Source organism: Archocentrus centrarchus, chromosome 23 (genome assembly GCF_007364275.1).
Source record: "Archocentrus centrarchus isolate MPI-CPG fArcCen1 chromosome 23, fArcCen1, whole genome shotgun sequence".
Lineage (NCBI taxonomy): Eukaryota > Metazoa > Chordata > Actinopteri > Cichliformes > Cichlidae > Archocentrus > Archocentrus centrarchus.
The window spans coordinates 15636434-15658786 of NC_044368.1; the positions used below are offsets into that span (position 1 = coordinate 15636434).

At 40.7% G+C, this 22353-nt stretch overlaps 1 protein-coding gene across 2 annotated transcripts in view; it reads left to right on the top strand.

The window, feature by feature from the left end:
- Positions 1-22106, top strand: part of dock4b (dedicator of cytokinesis 4b) — a 130916-nt gene extending 108810 nt beyond the window's left edge. For both annotated transcript variants that reach the window (XM_030720153.1, XM_030720154.1), the window contains 11 exons: positions 739-915; positions 4611-4694; positions 4826-4945; positions 5341-5462; positions 6337-6448; positions 7496-7577; positions 8789-8898; positions 10890-10962; positions 14229-14345; positions 15096-15157; positions 20106-22106. In XM_030720153.1, coding sequence (XP_030576013.1) covers positions 739-915; positions 4611-4694; positions 4826-4945; positions 5341-5462; positions 6337-6448; positions 7496-7577; positions 8789-8898; positions 10890-10962; positions 14229-14345; positions 15096-15157; positions 20106-20561 — 1515 coding nt within the window. In that variant the 3' untranslated portion in view covers positions 20562-22106. The remainder of the gene's footprint in view (positions 1-738; positions 916-4610; positions 4695-4825; positions 4946-5340; positions 5463-6336; positions 6449-7495; positions 7578-8788; positions 8899-10889; positions 10963-14228; positions 14346-15095; positions 15158-20105) is intronic.
- Positions 22107-22353: the final 247 nt, after the last annotated feature.

A 22353-nucleotide genomic window follows, 5' to 3' on the forward strand; every position in this document is an offset into this window, starting at 1 on the left:
GTTCCTATTGAAGCTATAATAATTATTTTTATAATAATGGCTGATAAATTGATACATGCTGGTGCTTTTTTGTAAATAAGACAAAAAAAATAATGAAAATGGCCTAACTTTGTAGCTCCCTTTAGGTTTATGAAGTATTGTAGCTTATTTTAGTTATTTAGGTTTTTACAGCTCACAACTTTACTGTTTTGATTCACGCTCTCTCAGATAGCAGTTTTTAGTGTAAAGGCTTTATAAAGCTACTCTAGACAGAACAAGCTGGTGTCAAGTGTTTACTTCTAAAACGACTGATTTCTTAGAAACTGAGAGTGAGTACAGGCTGTCAGGTAGACTGCCTTATTTGTAAATAAGCTGGTGCTAAAAGTTTTACCATTACCATTTTACAACTTAAAAGGTCAAAATTATTATGGCAGTGTTGTACTTTTAGCTTTTTTTTTTTTTCAAATAAATGCATTGTAGGGGAAAAAAAGGGTTAATGCAGTTCAGTAAAGAGTCAAAAGATGACAGTTGATCTTCTCCGGTAATGGCTGCGTGGCTCTGTTCTGGGACCAAAAGTAGTCAAAACTAAAGCACCAGAGGCTGAAATATCCTGATTTGTAGAGACTAATATGGTTCAAACTGCTGTTAACTATAATTTCCCCATTGTGGGACTAATAAAGGTATTCGCAGTTAGATATCTTAGCTTTCAGATATTACTTGTGAAGTAATGAAATGTTTCTCCATCCTTCACGTACACAGGTGGAGGTAAGCCCACTGGAGAATGCCATTGAGGTGATCGAGAACAAGAACTTACAGTTGCGCACATTGATCACCCAGTGTCAGAGCCGGCAGATGCAGAACATCAACCCTCTCACCATGTGCCTCAACGGGGTCATCGACGCTGCAGTCAACGGGGGGCTGGCCCGCTACCAAGAGGTATGAATAGCTTCCTGGAGGATAAGGTTGGAGGGTTTTAGAGACCTAAGCAGGAGTGAGAGGCAGTGACATATGGATTACCTAATGATGCATGAAGGTGGCTTAAAGCGGAGAGATGTATGGACAGAGAGGATTTTGTGGAGGGTGGAGCGGATGAACAGATGGATGGATGGATGCATGGATGGTTGAGTGAAGGTTTGACCAAGTGGATGGATGAGTGGAAAGCTAGAGGGGGTGGAAGCAGGAAAATGAGATGGATGGGTAGTGTAGGAATAGGTCGATAGATGGAATTATTTTTGGTCAGTGGACAGTTAGAATGGTAGGGTGGATTGAGGGGAAAAGAGAGGTCAGGTCAAATAATGGCATCTAGAAGAATGGGAGGAAGGACTATACCGGATTGGATGCAGACTCCTAAAACCTGGAAATGAGTTTGCATGTTTTTACTTTTTGCTGTTGCATTTACACTTTGAAATCCTAAAAGTGACATCAGTTTGTGAACATTATCTCACTGAACGAAATGTACAAGTAAACTTTTTAATCCCCACAGAGCCTAAATCCAACCATTTTTAGGTGCCTTTCTGCAGTTGCACAAATTAATCATTTACCAAGCTGAATTCTCGAGATTTTTTTTAGTCCTGTGGACCAGAGGTCCAGAGAACTAATGCCATCCATTGTCCTGCACAGTGCACTCCGTGCAATGCGCTCTGGTCCATCTGGAAATCACACAAAAACCATTCAGTGGATTTTTCTCAAGTTTGATTTGCCTTGAATACCTCTGAGGGTACCCTCGGCCCCCAGAATCTGCCAAAAATAGTGAATTTTCACACATTCTGTTTAATTGCAGAAAAACAGTTCAGTAAATTTTTCTTCTAAGTTCCCATGATTATTGGTAATAAGACCTTGAATAGGGAATAGAAAAATTTTTGTCACCATTGATGCATTTTTTTGTACACCTAATGGACCCCCAAACAGCAAATATGTTAATTTTGTTTTTCTGTACAAATACATTTATTACAAATAAACTGTATTATATATTTTTGTTACCTTGTATGAACTTTCTCATGAGTGTTAATATATTCTCTATTATTCAGTTTGAGTCTATAAAGGGCCCCCATTGACCCCCAAAATAGGGGTAAAATTACAGATTCTAATCAATGTTCTCAAAAAAAAAAAATCAGTGATCTTTTTGTGTTCTAGTGATTATTGCTAAAAAATAATAAATACCTCTGATATTTAAAAAAAAAAAAAAAAAGTTTTCTTTTCTATCATCTTAACAACTGTGCTGCTTGCTGTTCCTATCATGGTGCTACATTCACTAGTAAAGCTGATAAGAGTCATCAGTCTGTATGTTTATGCTAACGCCACAGAAGCAGAGACAGCTCCGCCTTTTGCTGCTATTTCAGCAAATGGACTTGACAAGTTTATTATGCACAGAGTTGAATTCTCAAGGAGGCAGCGAACCAGATTAGCTAAATAAAAGCGCTATAAATACACACTCATAACCAATTTATTCTTGGCATCATACAAATGTAGTGTAGCATAAACGTAGCTTGTACAGTGAAGTGGTAACAGATTGGTATGGAAAAGTGAAATATGGGCAATCTCACCGAGAGCTGCATCTCTAAATGCGCCTCAAGTGGAGACACTAACCATTAGGAGCTCAACTGAAAAGAAAGACTAAAAATCCAAAATAAAATGTTTTTTGTTCTTCACAAACTCTGTTCCTTCTCTGTGTCGCATAGCAACTGCTGTGACAATGCTTGTGTGTTGTGTAGAACATATACTGTATGTGTGTACTTGTGAGTGAAGAGCATGTCTCTCTGTATAAGTAGCCTATTAAGGTTTGTAGGATGCTGATAAAGCCCCCGGAATAAGCATCTCAGAAGTGCTTTCCATCTTTGCTGCCAGTATTTTGCTGGGGAAAAAAAATTATATATATAATTTTTCAGCTTCCAAAATATTTCCACCTGTTTTAGATGCTGTTTGCAGGATTATGAAATGTTTCTCTGGGTAAAAACTGACCACCAGCTCCTTCAAATCATTTCTAATTAGTTTTTTACACTTCATAAACAATAGAAAGTGACACATTTTTATTATTATTATTATTTTTGGATGACCTGGACACAGGTTTGACTGTTTTTTTTTTTGTTTTTTTTTCTGCAGCAGACATATTGCCACTGTTATCGGCACTCATTTTTCTTGGCAGAATATTTCATGCAGCGCCCCCCAGACTGCATCTATAAATCTATTAATTTACCCGCGTAATGCCGATTGACAGCTGTGGAGGTTTGCTCGGCTCCAAATGAAGGAGAAATTGTCGTTATTAATATTCAGATTTATTGCTGTAGTTTGAGTTGAAACCCTTGAGGGGGAATGCTGTCTGATTTATTTCCCCCCTCCCCTCAGCGTTCCGTCTCTAATTGGACTTTTCTAATGATTAACTGAGCCACTCTGTGGTGAGGTCTCACTCCCCGCAGCCTGACGAGAAATTTCCATCATTTGCAGAAGATTATTGATTATTTCTTGCTGCCTTTTCTGGGGGTCTCGGATAGAATTTCCTGCTGAAATTCAGTACTTCTCTCTTTGGACTTGCTACCTTACCTTAGAGTAATAATGTTTATGCAATAAGATTTTTTTTTTCTGTTGCACAGTTTAATAAGAAAAAATATTATATACAGTGCATACTAATTTATGCAATCTTGATAAAGATCTGAGGATGTCTGTCTTGAATAATAACGCTCCTTATTTTACTGAAGGCTCAGTCTGTAAGCTGCATGCGTCCTTTGATAGGGATCTATGTGTGTGTTTGGGAGTGCATATGTCTGAAGCAGCCTTCAGCTTCTTTTCTCTTAAGTGTCTCTTTGGAGATAGACAGCTGTGTCCTTGAGAGAGGAGCTGTGCTGATCTTTTTAGTGAACTCCCCCCTTACCTTTCAATCGCAGTTTTTGTGCCGCAGATTCATAAGCAGATTGTGAGCTGGGTCTTTTCATCGGTTCTCCATTCTTTGTGTACTGTGATGCAGATTGAAAAGGATTTAGCATAATCTGTAGACACACCACAAGTGTTGATGGCATTGTAAACAGGGAAAAACCTTGCATTTAATGTATGGATGCGACAAAAAAAAAAAAAAATCAGTCAAAGCAGACCGAAGCATTTTTCATCTTATCGCTTTCTCCTTTAAGTCGCCTTTTTTTTTTTTTGAAGGCAGTGTCTGGGAAAGTGAATAGAAAGCACAGTGTGCAAGCCAAAATCAAGAAGGATGATGTTTCTAAAGCGACATGATCTCTAGCAGAGTGCAGTGACACGAATGAAAGTGATATAAAAGGGGCTTTTAAAATCTGAGCCCAAATTGCTTCTTAAATCAAAGCAAAATCAATTCTTTGATTTCACTAACATCCATTCGGCGTGGTATTTTTCGCTTTCTATTTTTAGCCACTGTGTGCTTTAATTGTGCCCACTGAACCTGATATTAATATTACAACACAAATTTGCCAGACAGGGGTTTTACACCCCACATTTGAGTGGGATGTGATTTTACTCGATCTTTGCTCCGTTTTTGTGAACATTTTAAATGCGGAGGACTCAAAAAATAGGTGTGTGGATGCTAATTCACTTTGTCAGGCGGGCTGAGATGCAGGTAGCGCTGCTGAAACAGCGCATACATAACAGACGTTCTGTATTTTGCTTCCACGCAGGCCTTTTTCGTGAAGGACTACATTATGAATCACCCCGAGGACGGAGAAAAGATCGGGCGATTGAGAGAACTCATGTTTGAGCAGGTTAGAAATATTGCTTGTGATCATAATATCTTTTAAATACAAAGATGAGATTAATCATTTTTATCACCTGAATTTGACTTTCAAGAAGGGTGCACTATGTGAAACACTGTTTTATTGTTTTTGTCTTGTAGGCACATATATTGGAGTACGGCCTCGCTGTGCACGAGAAGTTTGTCCCTCAAGATATGAGACCTCTCCACAAGAAGTTAGTGGACCAGTTTCATCTCATGAAATCCAGTCTGGGCATACAGGTAGGCCACAACATTAAGAAAGCATTTTAAATGCTGTGCAGCGAATGATAGAGTCAAATATCATGTTAAACAGAGGTTCATTTACTTAATGACTGCCATTGATGTGTGAGGATGATTAAAGCTGTCTCACATGTTTTACTTCATTTTCCTCAAATTACTTACCAGAGTCTTGGAGTCTTAATGGAAACAAACAGCGAATGTGACAGTTAGAAAGTGGCTGCTGTGCTAGGCTTCTGAGTAAATGACCCCTTTATTCCTCTAAAGAGGAAAGCCACCCCTCATTAAACAAACTTCCCTCATCTGCATACTCTGTGTTTTATTTACATACCTCATGCTGACACAAAGAAGCATTTAATCATGTGCACTTTCTCTTCCCCAATTTAACCCCCCCCCAGGAATTTCCAGCTTACGTGCGCGCGAGCCCAGTGCACTTCACCAACGGAAGCCCACGAACGTGCAGGAACTCCGTGCCCAGCATCATTAGCCCAGATGGCGGCAGAGGAGTTGCCAGGCGGAGGTGACAACTCTTTTCTTAATTTCTGTGCTTTATGCTCCTGTCTGTGGCTTTCTCAGCTAATTAAATTAACAACTGAGGAAAATGTATTGCTATTCAATGTCAATTACTTCTGTAGTTTATTATGCTAAGTCACCCAAAAAAGCTCTTTAACTTCCATTTCAGGAGTGCATAAAATTTCTCCTTGGTATTCGCTCACCTTGCTTTACTCTGTCTTAAAGTGTGCCCTTTAGTGCAGACCTTTGTCCGCATCTTACTTCCCTTTTCTTTTGCTTTTTGTGTCTCCATCTCACCTCAGACATCACGCTCGGTGCCTTTTCTCTCTGCCTTCTGCAGTTTTTTTACTGACATAGCTCAATACAATAGGTGTGGGTGGTTTGGCTGGCACCCACAGGGATGTGGTGTGCGTGTGCGTGTGCGTGTGTGCGTGTTTTGATGTGTTCAGTGACCCTGCCACTTCGTCTACCTGCGACATTCTGCCTCCAGAGTCTGATCCCGTGGGGCACAGCCACACAGGAAAGATGGAGACGCACACATCACCTCAATCTCCCTGTGACATTTCGTATTTTTGCTTGTTGAGTTCTGATTTTTTTTTTTTTTATTCTCTAGTTTGCAACAGACAACCAGGCCACATCTTGTTCTTGTGCCTTTTGGCAGCTTGATGGAATGCTGTGATTGATGTATCAATTGCCTTCGTCTAATCATGGCATTTTCTGTCTCTCTGTTTGTCTTTTTTTTCCCCTTTTATTGGCCTTACTGCTGCTAAATCTTTGGTGAGTGCAACCTTTTAAAGATAATGACACATAATATATAAAACTTCACTCCCTGTATTGAAAACCACCATAACCATGTCTCTTTCGCTCTTTAGCCCCCTCAGCTACCCTGCGGTGAACCGTTACTCTTCGTCCTCTCTGTCATCTCAAGCCTCCAATGAAGTCAGTAATATCACAGGGCAATCGGAGAGCTCGGATGAAGTTTTCAACATGCAGGTAGTCTCCCTTTGTGCCTGTGCCTACACGCCCATGCAAAGGCACTTAACCTAGTAAATTGAGTCCGTATCCCGGCATTTGCCCTCCTCCTCCCCTCAGATTTCACTTGCAATGCTTTTTAATCCACTCTCACTCTATTTCACTCCTATTTCTCCTCTGACCCTTTTCTCTCTATCTTCCACTCTTGCTTGTGTGAAACGCTGTCCGTCCAAGCAAATTGTCATGATTATATCGAAAAAGGACACAGTGCTTTGTGCGGGCCCATCCGGGGAGCCCCGCTGGAGTCTAATCTAAACTAGATTTGGCCAATTCAGAAAGCTGCCGACAACTCCTGGCAGGCTGTCTCCCGCACCTGCCAGGCCTGGAATAATGGGGGTGGGGTGGGGGTGGGGGGGGGGGGGGGGGGGGGGGGGGTTCTGCTGTCAGGGATGTGATTGATCCTATTGCAGAGTTAGTTTTGTGCTTCTTCTTTTTTTACAGAGCAAGTAAAGTTTGCATCACATCTGTGTCATCTGTGTCACATATTTAGCAAAGAACACATCTCCAATAATGCATACCTTTAAGCCTAAATAAAATTTAAATGGATGAGTTAGAAAAAGTGTCAAACCCCTGTGGAGTTGTCATAAAGGGATAAATTAGCTACTGAGATCAAAATGGGGTTTTTTTGTGCTAGATGGTAACTATATTTATTCTTCATGTGATGTTGGGTCTTTTAACTTGGGTGTCTGTTGGGTTAAGTCACTTTTGGAAGCAGCCTCAAGTTCAGGATTTGCAGTTTTTGGCACTTTAAAATGTTGTCTTCTTTTTTTCAGCTCTTTCTTTAATTCTCTGAGACAAAGATAAATATTCCAGACAAAAGCTCCAACAATAAAGACGTGACTAAAAACACATGCTCAGCTTTGCCAATCGTATATTCACTATAAGCTAAGCAAACTTTCCTAGGATGAAGCCTGTAGACAAATGTTGTATTAATTGTGAATGTCCATGGTATTCTGGTGCAGATGCTGGCATTGATGTATTTATTCTTGTTCTCTTTTCCACCTACAGCCCAGCCCATCTACCTCGAGCCTCAGCTCCAACCATTCTGCCTCGCCCAATGTCACCAGCTCAGCCCCATCCAGTGCCAGAGGTGAGGCTGGCACTCAGCAACACCACTTATTCCACAAAAATGATACACAATGGGCTTTTAGCTGATATTTCAATCCGCACAGAGGAAGCAGACAGAGGTTCAGCTGGACAGACTGAACCTTTGACCTTTCACTGACACAATGTTCTCCCAGATCACCGCAGCATCCTGTCTGGTGACGTTTGGGAGGTTAGATGACGGCTAGGGATAAACGCAGATTAGGTTGACGGGGGAAGAAAAGAGAACAATGAGAATGGAGCATTGAATGGAAAGTGCGAGACTGAAAAATAGAAGGAATACAAAATGAGCCCAGATTAAAAAAAAAAAAAAATGAAATGAGCTGAGCTGAGCTGAGCTGAGCTGAAAGAAATGCTGCTGAAAGAAACATGGAGCCAGTGAAAATGCAAGAGAGAGTAAGAGATCATTATAGCTGAGTATCCCTCTTGGACTTCAACACAGTCTCCTGTCCAAGCCGGTGTCATCCAAGCCTCCTCTGCAGTGCATTTTGAATGCCTAATGCCTTCTCTTGCTCCCATCTCGATGTGTTCTGCTTGATCCCCATCATAAAAAGTAAGAATATATGAAGACGTTTATGGAAGCGTACACACTCCCCTTTGGCAAGGTGCTGACAGCGGCCGACGCCCTTATAAAAGTGCCCTCTGTCTACCCATAAAGCATGTAGAGAATTATTGCTGCTGTGGTGTTATCTGAATGAGAGCCAACAATCAGCATCTCATACTCATATGATAGCCTTCCAAGTGCTGTAACATTCGCTAATGGATCAAGATCCATACAATAGCTCGAGCAGCTGAGGAGAAGTACTGTGAAAAAAAAAAAAAAGTATCAACATGTGTGTGGGGGCGGACTTTTGTGTTCATCTCCGTTGGTGTGTTACATATGTTATAGTGTCGAACTGCAGCACATGTCTCTGTAGTGATTGTCCAGTGTAACAGAGGAGGTGAGAGGGTGTGTGTGTGTGTGCTTGTGTAGGAGTGGCCAGGCCATTTATCATGTTGTGGAAGTAGTGAGGCTGAAAGAATGGTGGAGAGGCTTGGAGGGAGGGAGAGAGATTGGCCTTTCCTGACTGCCAGTATTTGTGGGTAATAGCCCTAACACCTTGCTCCCGTTTGGTCCCTTATGTGTTTGTTTATTTACTAGTGTGTGTGTGTATGTGTATCTGTTACCACTCTAATGTCTCGTATTGTCCATTCCAGGATCGCCTCAAATGGCAGAGAAACACAAGCATTCCAGAGAAAATGCCTGTCTGTCTCCGCGAGAGAGACCGGTCAGTGCCATCTTCCCTAACCCCCTCGATCCTGCACAGGTTAGCACACGCATTCATCTGCACGTACAAATATGGCAATTATGCCTTTTATAGAAATAGTGCATATGTCATAATACTACATGTTCACTGTTAGAGTGCATTTAAAGTGTTATGTTCAATTGGCAGTACACCTCAGTGACTGTTAACACGCGAGCAAAGAGACACCAGAGCCGTGAATTGTTTTCCCCTTTGTATTGCATTAAGGTGCCTACCTGTTAATTCAGAAAGTGTCAAATAATGAGGTTCGCATATTTATAAGTAAGCTATGAGCACAGAAACACCACCTACCTGCTGTTTAAACCCTCTGTTTGTGAAGGGCAGTTAATCAGAAGAAAGTTGGCTTAAAGAAAGGGTGGGGCAAAGGGTGAACTGGGATGGCGCGTGGGTCCAGTATAAGATAAATGGGGAATATTGTGAGCTGTGACCCATGCAAAGCTACTTGAGTAGAGTCCAAGAATAAAAAAGTTGAGCTGTGAAAGAGAACAATAGGCGCTCTTGAGAGAGAAACTGTAGCAATAGAGCTGCAGGGAAGGTGATCAGGCCTTATGTCTGGAAGTGAAAGTTACTGTTTTCGATGGTGTGAGCTGGAACCTGACCTCACAATGTTCATTTATTAGTAGTAAAAGCATTAACATGCATGAAAAAAGTTATTTTTATAGAGTCAACAGCGCAAGTGTGTACATACATAAAAACATAAGAGAACTCGGCTGCAGTGCCGATGATGGATTTCGGCAAGAGACATCCAGCCACCAAGCTTGAAATCCCGTTTCATGCACCACTAACGGCGGGCAAAAGCTGAGGATTACAGTGGTGAGAAAACCGATAGCATAATCTACTGGAGCTTATATCACTCTGCTCTCGAATTCTGGGTCGGTTTTTGGTTGAATTCAGTAACTCTGGTGCTGGTTTTCTTTCCCAAACACTGGTTGAGCACTGCTACCAACTTCAAAGTGACGTGAGTGTGCTCTTTTTTTTCCTCTCTTAGGAGTTTAATGGATGAGGAAAAGTCATTTTCCTCTCAGTTGTGGCTCTTACAGATGGTCCTGTTACCATTAGTCGTGCTCATGGCCCAACCTGTCATCCAAGTGTGTGGCTGCCTGATTGAACAAAAAGGCAAAACAAGAGGTGGCTCTATATTTGTCCAGCGCTGCAGCCACACATAAGGTGCATACTGGGGCAGAAAAGAAGGTCACCTTTGCAAAGTACAACATATTTCAGTGAGTGACTGTCAAAAAAAAGAAAAGGGCTTCTGGATGAGGGCACATGCCATGAGGCCATTCGCAGCTGAGAAGTGCAGTTTTTCAGGAGCTGCTGATGTTACTCATGTTTTATTAAAGTCAAACAGTCCCACTCTGCTTATTCCTGTTGGGGGGGGGGGGGGGGGATCCTGTACAGCCAACTAATGTTATAACAATAACAAAAGCCGACAAGAACGCCATGATATTGCAGTTTCTTTTCTCGATGAAGGACAGAGTGTAACACAATCACACACTCCATCTGCAGCGACAAAGCCACGATAACAGAAAAATAATGTTTGTCTTTCAAGGCCATCCATCTCCTGCGGTCAGTGCCTGTCACTGCTCACCTGTTTTTCTCCCCCTGTTTGTGTTGAGTCATTTGAAGTGTGGAGGTATTGATGTTAGAGAGCCGAACAATTATTTCCAACCTGACAGCAATGAAAGACTCGCTGTTAGCTGCTAATGGAATATTGATCATTAGAGACATTGATCACTTGTATCATTTACTGTAATTAGAGCAACAGAGTAAGAATAAGGGAGCTTATTTGTACTTTTTTTTTGGGGGGGGGGGGGGGTCGTCACCTACTTCAACAAAATCCAAATGTCTGGTGTGAAGGTTACACCCAGTTGTCTTTCTTTGTGGCTCTTTGTGTCATTTCAATTGAATTTGTTAAACTCTTGTTGCTTTTAAGGCTGGCGAAATACAGTTTTGTGAACTGTGTGTGTAATTTGGGCAACTTCTTTTTTGTGCAGAGAGCCCCTGCTCATCAGATAGGTGATACCACTTTACCAAGGAGTGACCCCAACCTCTCAGCGCCTGATAAAGGTAAAAACACTTTGTTTAACATATTTTTATGTCCTTCAGTTGCACTCGAAGCGTTCTCTGTTCTTCCAGGTAAACGATGCTATCTTATGTAGTCGCTCTTTTGTATTAAAACTTATTTACTGTTCTCTAAGTTTCTTATTGTCGATTCAGAGATGGTTTATTTCCACTCCTGTGGTGGGCCTGAGATGCAAGATGAAAGAAAAACTGAAACAACATTTTAGAAAACACAACAGTAGCTGAAAAAAACAATATTCTTTCCTAATAATTCTGTCCTTTTTAACTTAAAATTTAACTTAAAGTTCAGACCAAGATGCTTCTGAGAGAAATATAGAAAGAGGAAATGACATCAACCTGCCACCAGGTTCCGTCCAATCAAAAAACAAAAAAAAAAACCTGTCCTTCCTATTTTTTTGTGTTTTTTGGAAATATCTCTGTGCCGTCTGAAATGTGTGTTCTAAAATCTTGTTTATGTTTTACAAAATGTCGTGCTTTTACTTTTCTTGTCGCGTTCGCACTTCAGGGCCGCCGTACATCGCACCGCCACATCGAGTTCCCAGCGTGTGCCCATTAACCACAAACCCTAACCACAGAAAAAGCAGTATTCACTGATGTGTATCCCACTGTACAGAGTGCCATTTTATCTGTCCAGACATGCAGTGTGTGTGTATCACAGTTTGACCACAGATTGAGTGAAATCTTTTTTTTTTTTTTTTTTTTTTCCCCCCCACACAACTTCTTCTGGGAGCTCCTCAGGATACAAACAAACACAATAAAAAACACATACACACCGACTAGATTACAGCTTTCCATCATCTGTCATTCTAAAAGAGAAGAAAAAAGGGCAGGTACTATTCCTACAATATTGATGGACATGTGTGACATTCCTGTGCATGAGTGCATATGGATTAGTTCAGCCCACTCTGTGTCATTTAGCTCGGCACAGACAAAGGGAGATGCATATGTCTCGTATTTTCTGGGGAAAATATGCCTGCCATTTGAGCAGAGCGCTTACAGCCCCCATTATAATTTCAAAATACCTGAATCATTTGATTATAAAATGAGCGCACCCTTTTCCCCTCTATCATTGCTGTTTCTCGCAGCCAAAAAAAAAAAAAAACAGTTCTCAGAACAGTTGGCTAAATAATTATGGAGGACTGCAGAAACAACACTTTAAAACAAAGAGTGAAGAGCGTGGATGCGGCGGCTTCCTTGTGACTCGCACGCAAACACGCACCTTTCCGTGAGATTCAGCTGTGATCTGTAAATAATGCAGTGAGAGGTGCACAATATGGTGACGAGACACCTTCGCACACATAACGGTAATGAAAGGTGTTAGAATTAACACGAAACCTGCGAGTGAACAAGTGGCAGTTACATTTGCTGTAAAATGGGATAGAACAATAATAATAATAAAGAAAAGGCTGCTCAGTAGCTGAGTCCAGACATCAGGCTACCACAACTTTAGAAGCTGTGACCTAAGTAATCACTCACAGTGTGATGTCAATTATGGTGTCTGATTACTTTTTATTTTTACTGAAACGTCTGCGCGCTGAGACTAGAAGGAGCAACTTGAGAGCTAAAGATGTGATTGAATGTGACCTCTAAATCTCAGAACTAAACAGCGTCTGAGATGTCTTTAAAAAAAAAAGGCTATGGGAGGCTTTTAAAGCATATTTATGAGCTGCAAACTGAAAGTTTTGTGACTTCAACCATAAAAACCTGAAAGTCCGCCCTGATTTAAATTCTGCCTCTTTCTTCTTCAAGTTTGGCTGTTTGGGAACCCCTGGACGGCTTCCAGCGGGGCTCTGTTTTTTAAATTGAGTGAGGATGTTGCGGCCACTTGCTCTTGTGCATCTGTGATATGCGATGGCTCCCCTCGAGTGTGTCAAAGCAGTCCTTCAATCTGAATTTAATTTTGAGGAAGAGAACAAAGTGCAGGGAACCAAATCTGGTGGTAGTGGTGGTGGTGTGCATCGATTGAGTTCTTTCAATGCAAAATTAGTGAGTGATCTAACTCAAATGCTCTGTTGGCATTCTGGCCCCAGGCGACAAATTCATAGCGCAAAACTCAGAAAATGTTGGACAAGCAGACACAAGCACGCCCCTGGTTGTGTTTCTAAACTAAAGCTGCTTTTCGGCTTGGGGAACGGGGACTCTTCCATTGAAGATTTCTCTTTGGTCTCTGGGCTGAAGACATGATTTTTCGACATGAAGTTTGGTCCAGGAGTTGCATAAGTTTGAGGTGCATGGTGTAATCGCATGGCCTAGTGGTGAGACGGGGATCTAAAAATAACAGGATGCAGGAAGTGGTGTAGAAGCAGCTAAAGAAAACAAACCTTGTGATGCAGATATGTTTAATTCAGGTAAGAATTTTGCTTTTTAGGGCTGAGATTTCAAAGCTTTTTGATGGCAACTTGTGCAATCAGCACAATGAAATTGCACAGGACACACCAAAAATTATGACTAGATTTCATCCTCCCAATCTGTTAAAAAAAAGAAAAGAAAAAAGAAATTGACTGATCAGAAAGACATAAAATGAAAACATGAAAAAAATTAAACTTAACAAAAACCACACACAAGCCATTATTGTCAAAAGGCTAAAGGTAATTCACTCTGGCAGATTATATTGGAACAGAAGAGGACACCAGGCCAGATAATAAATATGATGATTAATACTATTTTGGAGCTGCTTGGTAGCTTTTAAGCTCCTGAAGACTGAACACTAGAAGAGCAGCAATCAGAGTTAAAAACACATCTTTTATGGATAATTTTAGACCAATCAAAAACTGAAAAAACTTGCCTAATCAGGACTGCTGTTGTGAACAAACAATCCGGCAAATGTCACGAGTCTCTAATGGAGGATTTGCTAAATCCTGAAGTATGTGGCATCACATTTTTCCATCTCCCTTAGAAACTAGTGAGGAGAGGATTCTGTCATGTGTAATAATCCAAACGGTTCTAATTTTGGCAGATGGAAGTCTTGTTGCATCTGATCACTCATCACAGGCAGCTGATTGAAAATTTCTGTTTTGAGGATCTTTTAAAGGATTGAAATTGTCTCTGTGCTCTAAACTCAGGAAACACTTTACATTAATGTGAAGCTAGTGCTGCAGTTTAAACATGTGACAGTCATCTGATCATAATCATCATGTTGACAGTAATCATGCCATCCATTTAAAATGTGCAACATTTCACTGTGTTCTCATGTTGTGTTCTGTAACTCATACCCTGTTGTGTGACGTGTGGTGTTTTTGTGTACTCTAAAGTGAGGCTCGCTCCCAGTAGTTGGAGCCTAGACAGTGTCAAAGAGGGTATGCCAAACTCCTCTGACTCTGGTGGCAGATTGCTATGCCCTCCTGTTCCTCCTAGGCCACCGTACTCAGGTAATAAAAAAAAAAGCTGATCAAAGAAAATCCTCCAGTGAAGAATGGTACTAATTTTCCAGTCTGACTTTTGACACTTGGTGCTCACACCACCTCTTCCCACTAAAGCATTTCCCATCTAAGGCACTGTTTCCTGGCTTTCAGCTCTTACAGCGACAGCAGCGTTTCCTCCACTAACCGGCATCAGCTGCTGATCTTTCCCACTATGAGATGTTTGGTTCAGCTGTGAACAAGTGTGGAAATCTCTGTGGACTTTGAGATAGCTGAAATTAATGCCAATTAAAATTCCAGTCAATTCCCAGTTTTTTTTTTCCTTCTTTCCTTTCAATCCCCTTGAGAATTGCATGTCATTACTTTTCAACAACAGTTTTTTTTTTTTCCCACCGACATCTCAAACTCTCTTTTAGTTATTTACTTATTTAAAGAAGCAGCCGTGTTGACTTATTCCCTGGTGTTTCCTGATGTATTGCACTGCCCAGCAGCATAATAAGCAGATGGAGTCTTTTTTCCTCTTTTTCTGCCCTCTTTGCATAGCGCAGTAACAGCTGTTGGATGTAGAAACAGCTTAAGGCGGTCCAAAGGACCTGCAGCACATCAGCGCTTATTTGATTCATTGATGCTTTAAGCCACTGCCCCTCTTTGCTCCGAGTGTGTGTGATTGCGTGACTCATGCTGTGTCATCCTTGTAAATGGAAGAAAACACTTCTCTAATTTGAATTTTACCTCTCTTTACTCTCTTTCATCTGGCAGGCTCCTCGGCTAAAAACATGACGCCGCAATCCCCTGTCCCCACATCCAGATCACCGCAAAAGGTTGGTTCCTTTTTGGGGGGTTTTGTTTCTCTTTCCTTTGCTGAGACAGCCTGACTATGCTTAAGTGGGTCACACACTTAATAACTAGCTAAAACACACCTGAAGACTGGATCAGATTCTACTCTTTGACAGTCAGAGAGGAGCACATACCTAACAACAGAGGCAATCCACTATACAACACACTTAATAACCCAGTCAGACTAAAACACTTTAGATCTGTCCAAGGGTAAAAAAAAAGAAAAGAAAAGAAAAAGTCTTTATGCTCTCTAGAGTTTTCATAGTTGTAATTCATGGACTGATGTAGGAATAAGACAAAAAAAAAACAAACAAACAAACCCTGAAACACTACAAACTGATTGGTTCACTATAACGAGTAACTTGCTGCCTGCAATAACAATAAGAGAAGTATGCTTATATGTGTCTTTTATTGGGATTGTCAGCCTCCCTCAGATGCGCTGTGCTTCAGTAAAGTTGGGCCTGTTTACAGTATTAAGGAAAAGAAATATGCGGGGCTCAACTCTGAACATTCAGGGTGCATTCCCAGCTTTGAGCTGTCCATCTGTGCCAGCTACCTGCTTCCCGGCATTCCAAATAAATTAAGACTCCCATTGAGGAGTATCACAGTCGCATCAGTCGCAACTCCCACAAATCCAGTTATGCCGAAAATTATGCATCCCGGTGTTGAATTAGTTTGGGGGTTTTTTGTTTTTTTTTTTGTTTGTTTTGTTTTGTTTTTTTGTTTTTTTTGTTTGTTTTTTTGTTTTTTTTGTTTTGTTTTTTTGGGGGGGGGGTAGATTTTTATCCTTTATTTATTTATTTGTTTCTTTACTTTTTGGTAAATATATTCTTGCACAATATAATGAGACGGAGAAATAAGGCTGTAAGAAGTACAGTCAATGAATTTTCAATATCCAGTGCTTAATAAATGTATTAGACCGCCACCCAGTGTAAGGTTTATCCCACAGCTGCCCTAAATTAACAACACTGGTAATTAGTTTCTGTAATGGTTAATCCACCAGTTCTTAATCCACAGGCTCTTTAATCAAAATTATATTTTTACTGCTAAAATATAATTACTATTGTTCTCCATTAATTTTCAAATTTACAGTTTTATTAAAAAAAGCTGAATTAAATAGTAAAGCACATTATTATTTTTTTGATTAAGATGCCAAAATTCCAGTTATTTAATTGCATTCCTGAGCAGAAAAAATTAGTTTTAGTGATTTAAAGTTATACTTGATTAATTTCTGACTTCTTGGGGAAATCCAGGCTGCCGGCTCAAATTTGGGTATAAGAACATGAATTCAGTTTGTTATTGACCTAATAAATAATGTAGTTTTGAGTTTTAAATAAGTTTTTGACAGATTTCTATATTATTTGTATTTTTTGTTTTTAATGACAGGCGGGATATGAAATTTGTTAAGCGCTGTATTTAATAACTTTTAATATTTTATTTGACAAGATTTAGAAAAAAGTCCAGAATTAGTCATACGCGCTTTCTTAGTAATCAGTGGCAAAGCCTTTATTTGTGATAACCCCTCCAAACGCTTCTTGTAGCTGATTTTAGATGTTAGATTCAACTCATTGTCGTTGTGCACACAACGCACACAACGAAATGATCGTTCCAGATCACTCATCCAGAGACGAGCATCTGCGGTCATGCAGCCAGAGACCAGCGCTACCGCTTGTAGAAAACGATCACATGGTTTCTACAAGTGTCCACTGGGATTTTGGCCCACTTCTCTTTAGCCAGCTTCTCTAGGTCTTTAAGGTTTTAGGGCTTCATTGCCATGACCTTGGTCTTTAGTTCTCTTCACAAATTCTCGAGAGTCTTGCTGCCAAAGTCCAAGCTTTTTTTGACAGATTGCTCCATGTTTTTGTTGAGAATCTTGATGTACTGGTTCTGTTTCATGAGTCCACCAACTTTTACAAGCTTTCCAGGCCTATTTACTGAGAAACAATCTTGTAGAAGAGATTGGAAAAGACTGGATTTTTCATAGGGGTGTGAGTATTTTGGGGCATAACTGGATGTATGCAATAAGACTAGCTAAAAAAAAAATACCTGCATCCATGCCTTTCAGTCCCAAAAGTGACACTTAGTGAATCTCAACAGTAGCTTTTCAACACCAAAAGAGCTTTTTTCACTGGCGCAGGCTGTTGGTAAATCTGTCCCTTAATCTGCTCACTGTAAACACCAACTGAGCCCAACTGGGAACAACCCAATCCGACTGGGCTTCATCTGTCGGCAAGTCAGAATCGTACTCATAATCAGCCTGACAGACGTTAAGCGACAGCCTCGGGATATTTTTCCTGTACTGGTGTCATCTAGCTAACCAGCTGCAGGGTCTTTATCCTACTCTGTGTCAGCCATAAGACTGGGGAGCTTTGCATTACTGTTCAGTGAAACCATTAACAGCTCCAGCACTGCTGATTTGGTAGTTTTCATGTCACAGCTGTCCCAGACTGGACAAAAGATGGTTCTGGCTTGAGGGCATACACTGTGTTAAGTATATGTACACCTGGTAGAAGCCGACTGTCATCTTCAGTGTTAGAATTCAAGCTCTGGGAGGATGTCACACTGTGTGCTTGTTGAAAATATGCAAAACCAGATAGATGTATCTGTCAGTGAATTTAAATTTCAAAGCCTGAACCCTATTTGTTGTGGGGTTTTTTTTCCTCCCTTTACTATTAATGTGATGAGACCTCCTTGTGCTGCACTGAATGTTCCCCTCAGCGTCTTGACTACAGTGTTTTGAAAGAAGTTTTTTTCATATCTGTGACCTGAAAGTGTTTTTTTTTTTGTTGTTTTTTTTTGTTTATCTACTTATAAACTGATTATGCTCACTTTGTCTCCAAGGTCTGATTTATACATGATCATTTTAATACCAGTCTGCAAATACAGAAGAGGTTCGGGAAAGGTTAACTAAGCACTGAGCGAGCTGTTAATGAGGATAAAAAAGTTATTTTGAAACGCCGCCTAGTTTTCTGCTAGCTGCTATCTTGTTTGTCACAAGCAAGGGTGCTGAGCTCGCAGCATTGTCGCAGGTGTGATGTCTCCTCGCGTGTGACAACTGCCATGAATGCGGCTGTTTGTGTGTGTTTCCCACCCCCTGTGTATGAAATAGAAAGAGAGAGAGAGCAAGACACTGGATCCCAAAGTGTGAGTGACAGCTTGGCACTCAGCACGCTCTGTCAATCAGATTTGTACATGGCGAAGTGTGTTCCCACGTCTGTCTGCGCACGCGTGTGCACTCGACGCGGCGATAGAGGAGGCCTGGAGCGGCGTGCCCACTGCCCGTCACAGCACAGCCTGAGATGGATCCTCCGTGGACCTCCAGCAGGCCCCATTATCTGGCACATGAGCGCACCCATGCCAAACGCGCACATCACTCTGTGCAGCCAGGGGCCTATTACCAGACCACAAACCGCAGGACGGCAGCGAACCCGCAGAAAACACATGGTGCAAGTCTGACAGGGCTGCACTTACTCATCTCCAGAGGTGGAAAACTGGGTCAGGAGTTTAAAGTACTTGTCAGCACTGTATTAAATATACAGATTTTATCACGCTCGGACAAATGTGAAAAGGCTCGCGCAGTCGTGCATGTCAAATACATCTCTTTGTGCATGCCCCTGTGGCAGGAACAATGCAACCTTACTGATCAACTGTATACTCCACTAGATCCAATTATTTTCAGCAGATATAATGGCAGCGTGGTGTAATTGCTTAGAAAAACATTTTGATGAGTGATCGGATTTTTGTTGGAGGGAAGTGCAGCATATTGTGTTTTTTCGTCTCGATGCACAGGGCCGGCTGATGGAGTGGAGAAACCTGGTCCTTTCATCCTGTTCACTGACTGCGTTTTTAAGGTTATTTATTGTTGCTGCACAGCTGTGTCAGCACACATGTTTAAGGCAGCTTCACAGAGGAGGCCCACCTCATGGTCAAGTGCTTATCATACATGATTCATGATAAATAGGCAAGATTATTTGATTCTGTCATGCACTTTTTCAGGTTTTGTTGATACATAGAAGGTATTTCATGGCACTGATTATTAAGGTGAGAAAAATTAACTTTGAGGGTTCAAACTGTGGATGTGTTTTTAAAGAGCTCCTTTCCTGTTCTGCTCTGAATTTGCAGATTTAACAAAATCTGGAGATTCTCTCATTTTTTCTTGTTTTCTGATTAGTTATAATTATCATTTATACTCAGCATTAGGATGGAGATCCTCCTGAGTATCGCAGTATAATTTTTATAATTTGATCTGTTTGTTTTTTGTTTTTTTTCCCCCTCTGGTAACGTTCTCACTTCACGCCTACTGGTTCAAATGAAATTAAAAAGAAAAAAATATATATTTTGAGCCAAGACATTTAAAGTAGAAGCTACTTCCTTTTCTTTCATAAATCCACTGACTTTTTTTAGTTATTAAGTTAATTGTTTATCAAAATAAATGTCAGAAAATATCACAAAATCTTATCATTTTTCATTTCTTTTTTTTTTTTTGCAGACTTTGTCTTCAAATTTATTTATTTTTTTTAGCAACTTAAAAGCCAAATGCTCACACGAGCCAAAGAAACACAGCAAAAGAAGTTGGAAATAGTGAATATTTTGATATGCATACTGTAAAGTAAAATGATGCTTATTTTATCCTCTCTTTGATTAAAAGTCTCACAACAGCTTCACCTCTGATCCTGTCTGTAGCTACTCCCAAACACTGATGTCAGTCATTGCAGTCTTGGTATACTCTCACATTAACAGGAAGATTATTTTCTGTTGACTAGGAGAAAATAGCAGCCCTGCTTAGGTTAGTATAGCTGCATTGATTTGATTTGGTCATAGCATCACTAGCAGTATTGTTGATGAAATCTAAGCCACGTGCCAAAAAAAGCTGTTCCTCTGTGCAGTGAAATGTGAAGTATTTTAAATCAAATCTCCTGTCATTCCATCTAGACCACAGTGCCACCTTTCACCCCTTCGCCCACTGAGTGCCAATCTGCCAGTCTGGTCTCCAACTCCCCAGTCCTGTCCGGCAGCTACAGCAGCGGCATATCCTCGCTCAGTCGCTGCAGTGTGTCCGAAGCTTCAGGCACCGAGCTCCCCACAGGTGACCATCCGCCCCACCAACTGCCCCCGCCCACCACCTTGCCAAACTCTGTGTCCAGCAGCTCGGACGAGCCCATCCGCAGAGAGAACAAGACGCCGCCGCCCTACAGCGTCTACGAGAGGAACAACCCCCGCAGGCCCGTGCCGCTTCCCTACAGCCTCTCCATTCCCCCACAGATGGACCCCCCGGCCCTGCCGCCCAAACCTCACCAGCTCCGCACAGGCAGCATGAAGCTGGACGGAACTGCCGACCCTCGAGTCCCCAGACCGAAGCCTCTGCCCAGAAAGGTGTCCCAGCTATAGGCACTGGTTATGGAGCACACGAAAGGAGGTGGTGGAAAAAACTGGCATATTTTGCACTTTTCTACATGGCACTCACTTTTTTTTAGTGATATTCAATCTGGCATTCCTGACCTACACTCCAATAAAAGACACAAGCCCACAGATTAACAGGCAGTCCAGAAACTGAAAAACTGGCAGATACACAAAGTTTCTTTTGTATTTACTAGAGGACGTTGCGTTGACTTTGACTTAATCGTTCTGCACTTTTAGCTCTAGTACATACAATAGCTCACCGCGGTCAGTTGTAACACACCATACGTTTACCAGAACACACTAGAAAAACACAGTTTTGATAGATGTAATAATCTCAAATATATGTATATTGGTATATATGAGAATTGTTTTGCCTTAAGTATTGGAAACAGAGTCTTTTATCTGTGAGTCTTGCACGTTTTTTTTTTCTTTTCTTAACAACTCAGTATATTTGTATACTGTACGGCTAAAAAAAAAAAGGTGCTAGAGGCCTCGAGTATGCATTTCATTGAAGTGTAGTAGACAAGGGTGTGTTCTTCTAGTCATATCCACATAAGCAATGGTACAAAAACCTCAAACTAATACTAACAAAAATGGATGGAATTTAAAAGATGCTGTAACACCTGCGTTGTCTGATTCTATAAATCTGACCTCAGCTGTGACCGTATTTTGGTCATTTTTATGCAGGAATAGAAAAATGTCCGCAAATGCAACCTTGGCACAATAACGACAGCGATTTTTACTTCACATGATTATGTTTAATTAGAAAACTGGGATTTGAAATCTGAGGAAACCACTCTGCTTTACATTGTTAAATCAGTGACAACAAGAGTCTGGACCAAACACATGGGTAAAGGTAGGTGAGGTTTCTATGCGGAGAAACTGGAATTTTTACATCGCCCATTGCCATTAATGTGAACACACCCTATTCCTCCTGCATGATGTATATGACAACAGGGAGGGGGAGGGGGAGGGGGGGAGTAATGTGCCAAAGGAAACTGAACAGTGTGCTGTCAAGATCTTTTGTTTTTTCTTCCTTTTCTTAAACGGGACCTGGAATTAAGAAACTTGGAGAAGCTCAGCTGAAAAAGGTTTTCTTTTTTTTTCTTTTAAGTAAATAATTAATTTTACCCCCCAAAAATTGAACTTAATCTTTAACCCACTGATAAGATGTAACTTCACAAAAGCACAAGCAACAGCTTCTTGTCCACATTATGACCTGTACTGTTAATCAAAAGTCTTTATTTGACAGAGCAGTAATTGGAGCAGATTTTCACTGTCAGCAATGACCTTAAAACACACGAGGACTGATGTTGTGCTGGCAAAATATTTACAAACTAATCACTGTCAAATATTTGTACAGTTGACATCTACTTTCTGTTTAATTAAAAAGAGGACGTGAGCTGACTTCTCAGCACAGCCACAATCCGTGGCGGGCAGATTTTAGTGTTTTGTAAAAGCGGAGACATTTTTTGGCATAAAATATTAATAAATTCAATCCTGTGCAAATTTCTTTCTTTTTTTTTTTTTTTTTTTTTAGGGGGTGGAGGTGGGCGTGGGTAGCTTTGGTATCATTTGGATATGTTTCATTTTTTGTATGGTTGATTTACTTTTTGATTTGTTGTGGAAATTTTTTGAGATTAAATATTCACATTAATCAGTACTTGAGAACCTGTAAATGAAATGATGAGATTAATGTAAGTATGCCAAATATAAAATTTGTGTATTACAATTAATGTAAATATTGTGTTTTTAACAAAATGTAGCTATAACAATTTAC